Source organism: Mus pahari, chromosome 18, assembly GCF_900095145.1.
Source record: "Mus pahari chromosome 18, PAHARI_EIJ_v1.1, whole genome shotgun sequence".
Taxonomy (NCBI): Eukaryota; Metazoa; Chordata; class Mammalia; order Rodentia; family Muridae; genus Mus; species Mus pahari.
This window is the reverse complement of record NC_034607.1, coordinates 3,450,957-3,455,089: the sequence shown is the minus strand read 5'-3', so window position 1 is coordinate 3,455,089 and position 4,133 is coordinate 3,450,957. Positions and strand designations below refer to the sequence as shown.

At 52.6% G+C, this 4,133-nt stretch overlaps 1 protein-coding gene across 3 annotated transcripts in view; it reads right to left on the bottom strand.

Moving 5' to 3' along the window:
- Cchcr1 (coiled-coil alpha-helical rod protein 1) overlaps positions 1-4,133 on the bottom strand; it is a 14,945-nt gene that overhangs the window by 5,180 nt on the left and 5,632 nt on the right. For all 3 annotated transcript variants that reach the window (XM_029531638.1, XM_029531636.1, XM_029531637.1), the window contains exons 5-8: positions 1,308-1,471; positions 1,048-1,183; positions 795-905; positions 469-618 (exon numbers count right to left, since the gene is read on the bottom strand). In XM_029531638.1, the coding sequence (XP_029387498.1) occupies positions 469-618; positions 795-905; positions 1,048-1,183; positions 1,308-1,471 (561 nt within the window). The remainder of the gene's footprint in view (positions 1-468; positions 619-794; positions 906-1,047; positions 1,184-1,307; positions 1,472-4,133) is intronic.

The window sequence follows — 4,133 nt, the reverse complement described above, 5'->3', positions numbered from 1 at the left end:
GGGGCGTGTCTTTAATCCCAGCACTTGGGAGGCAGAAGCAGGTGGATTTCTGAGTTCGAGGCCAGCCTGGTCTACAGAGTGAGTTCCAGGACAGCCACAGAACACAGAAACTCTGTCTTGAATCTTCTCTCTGACTCAGGATGCACAGGCCCACTTTGGGAAACCTTCCTGACCCAAACCTTCCCCTGACCGTGCCACGCCCTGGTGGACACTGGCCTCAGAGGCTGTCCCTGACTGTCCTATCCATCCACCTCAGTCTGTCACACCACTGCTTCTCCGCAGCACTTATGACGATGTGACACCTACCCATCTTTTTACGTATCCTTCTAGAACTCAAGCTCCGTGAGAACGGGGACTCCTCGGCTCGGGGCTCTGTGCCCTGCGTGTGGCAGTCATCCCGAGACTAACTGTCATCACTGTGAGAGACACTGGGTGCGGGCTGACAGTGACAGAGACACAGCCCCTGACCTGGTCCCTCAGCTGCGTCGTGGAGTCCCTGTGCTGCAGCTCCTGGGCTTTGAGCTGAACCATGAGGGCAAACACCTTCTCCCGCCAGTTGCGCAGCAGCGAGCGGCACCTCTTAGGAAACTCCGGTTCCAAGGGATCTAAAGGCTGAATCTGTACAGGGGAAGAAGGGGGATGGATCTTCTAAGAAAGCAGGAACCTTTGTTTATCCTTCCTGTCCTGCTGTCCACAGTGAGGAGTTTAGGGGTCTTGGTGGCATACCACCCACTATCCCCAGAGAGGGAAGGCCTGCAGCAGGGCAGGGTCTGGAAGATGAGGGAGGGTCCTACCTTCCTGGTCAGCTCCTCTTCCTGCAGGGCGAGCATGTGAGTGAGGCTCTGTACTCGTACCTGCAGTAACTCCACGGTGGCCTGAAGGTTAGCCCGGTCCTCCTTCAAGTGCTGGGAGAAGGAACTCCACCAGTCAGGCTCCCCTTGCTGCCTCAGGCTGTGAGCAGTCTCAAGGGCAGGATGGCTTCCCCTCTCGGGCTCTGTGCTCTCTCCTCCCAGGCCATGCCCTGATCCCTGGTGTCTTTTCTCCCACCTTCAACGTGTCTAGAAGCTCCTTTCGTTCCAGCTCCCACTCCTGGCTAGGAACCTCAGGAGGAACTTGTTCCCCCACATACTTCCTCAGACTCTCCACCAAGGTCACCTGAGCTTCCAGCTCTTCTTGGGTCTTGCTAAGATTGAAACAGAAATGGACCAGTCCTCGATGGAACAGCCTGGTGATGCAGTGCCTCTCACTAACACCCCTGCGCAGCCCCTGCGCAGCCCCTCACTCACACCCCTGCACAGCCCACTGACCTCAGCTGGCTCCTAAGCATGTCTGCCTCCTTCTGGGCCGTAGCCAGCTGCTTGGCTTCCCCTGCCCGTTTGGTTTCCAGGCTATTCAGAGACTTCTCCAAGCCCTCGGCCTTGCTGGTCAGACTGTCAAGAGCCTTTTGGTGAGCCTGTGTCATGGAGGACAGCTGTGGAGGAGGAGCATGTTCAGGGAGGGCCAGCCTGAGGGGCTGGAGAGCTCAGCAGGGCAGACCCAAGTTCAGTTCCCAGCACCCAACGGGCAGTTCAGAGGATCCAATGTCCTCTTCTGGCCTCTGAGGCCCTCACACATGTGGTATACACTCACCAACACAACACACACTCACAAGCAAAAATAAACCTTTAGGGGGCGGGGCGGCTCACCCCGCCTTGGGGCTTGTCTCTCAGAGAGCCATCTAACTGATCATGCTGCTGTAAGCAATGGAGGAAATCTTGGCCTCTGGTTCTCCACAGTTAGTTTTAAACAATCGTCAGCTCCGGACAGTTCACTTCCCGGTCTCTCCGTGTTCATTGCTAACAGCTAGAGTAAAGGACCCTACCTCATGCCTGAGTCTTTCAGGCTGTGGAGACTTGAGTTAGGAGCCCCAAAACCTTTGTGAAAAACCCGGACAGGCTAGCACACACCTGTAATCACCCCTGCTCTGTGGGATGGGAGAAGACACGGGCAGATCCCCAAAGCTCCTGGTCTGGCCTACGTGATAAGGTTGCAGGCCAATAAAAGACCCTGTCTCGGGCTGGAGAGATGACTCAGCGGTTAAGAGCACTGACTGCTCTATCAGATGGACCTAAGTTCAATTCCCAGCAACCACATGGTGGTTCACAACCATATGTAATGGGGTCCACCCCCCTCTTCTGGTATATCTGAAGACAGCAACAGTGTACTCACATAAATAAAATAAAATAAATTAAAAAAAAAGAAGACCCTGTCTCGAGTGAAAGGAACTTGAGACCCACACCGAGTTTGTCCTCTGACTCCCACACATGCGCCAGGCACATTCACACCTTCACCCACAGACCCACACCTGAATGTACCCACGAGCAGCATTCAGTGCGTGGTGGGAGCAAATGTCTTCAACCCCACATGCTGCCTCCTCTTTGGGCAACCTGACATGAGCTGGAGTTGTTTGAGAAGGGAAACTCAGTTACTAAGAAAATGCATCCGGGCTGGTGAGATGGCTCAGCGGGTAAGAGCATCCAACTGCTTTTCCAAAGGTCTGGAGTTCAAATCCCAGCAACCACATGGTGGCTCATAACCATCCGTAGATGACGCCCTCTTCTGCAGTGTCTGAAGACAGTTACAGTGTACTTACATGTAATAAATAAATAAATCTTAAAAAGAAAGAAAGAAAGAAAGAAAGAAAGAAAGAAAGAAAAAATGCATCCACACCGGGTGTGGTGGCGCACGCCTTTAATCCCAGCACTTGGGAGGCAGAGGCAGGCGNATTTCTGAGTTCGAGGCCAGCCTGGTCTACAGAGTGAGTTCCAGGACAGCCAGGGCTATACAGAGAAACCCTGTCTCAAAAAAACAAAAAACAAAAAACAAAAAAAAAGAAAGAAAGAAAGAAAAAAGAAAATGCATCCATTAGATCATCCTGTAAGCAAGCCTATGGGATATTCTCTTGATGTGTGATTGACTTGCAAGGACCCCGCCCACAGTCGGGTGATACCACCCCTAGAGAGATGGTCCTGAGTTACATAGGAAAGCAGGCTGACCAAGCCATGAGGAGCAAGCCAGTGAGCAGGGGCTTCCCTCAGTGGACCGTGAGCAGGGTGAGATAAGCCAGAAGCCCTTCCCTTCCTTCCTTCCCAACGTTGCTTTCTGTCAGTGCTTTATCAGAGCAATAGAAACCCTAAGACATTCTAGTACTTGGGAGAACTGCCTCAAGTCCAAGGCCAGCCAGGGCTACAGATCAAGACCCTACCTTAACACCCCACTACCCACAAAAACAGACTTGCCACACCCACCAAGCCTACTGCAGAACAGTGCACTTACCCAAGCTCTCTCCTGTGGCTCTCCCTACTCCCCTGTACAGGTGTTGTCCCGCCCTCGGGGAGACCCCTCATCTGCCCTTTCCCTGCTGGCAGCTTTCTGAGCTCTAGCAGCGGGTTGGATCCTACTTCTGTGTGATCATGAGGATGCTCTGGGGAGGGAGGGGAGGGTCTTTCTCACTAGGGAAACAGAGCCAGGGGCAGCAAAGCAGATGGAGCTGAGGAGCCAATGCTTAAGGTGTGTGCCCTGCTTCCTCCTACAGCGTAGGTCGGCCCTGCCAGCCCTGTCTTCATTACCAGTATCAAGTTCTTGAAATCGAGCACACGTCATTTTAGACATAAAATATGAACCTGACTCTGTTATTTCTGTTTTGTTGTTGTTGTTGTTTTGTTTGGTTTTGTTTTCCTGAAGTTTGGTGAGGTGGTGATCCCAGCACGTGGGAGGCAGAAGTAAGAGCCAAGGACAGCCAGGGCTACATAGGGAGACCCTGTCTCAACAACAGCAACAATTAAAAAAACAAAAACCTCGGGCTGGTGAGATGGCTCAGCGGGTAAGAGCACCTGACTGTTCTTCCAAAGGTGCAGTAGTTCAAATCCAAGCAACCACATGGTGGCTCATAACCATCCTTTTTTTTTTTTTCTTTCGAGACAGGGTTTCTCTGTGTAGCTCTGGCTGTCCTGGAACTCACTTTGTAGACCAGGCTGGCCTCGAACTCAGAAATCCACCTGCCTCTGCCTTCCAAATGCTGGGATTAAAGGCGTATGCCACCACGCCCGACGCTCACAACCATCCTTAACGAGATCTGACTCCCTCTTCTGGAG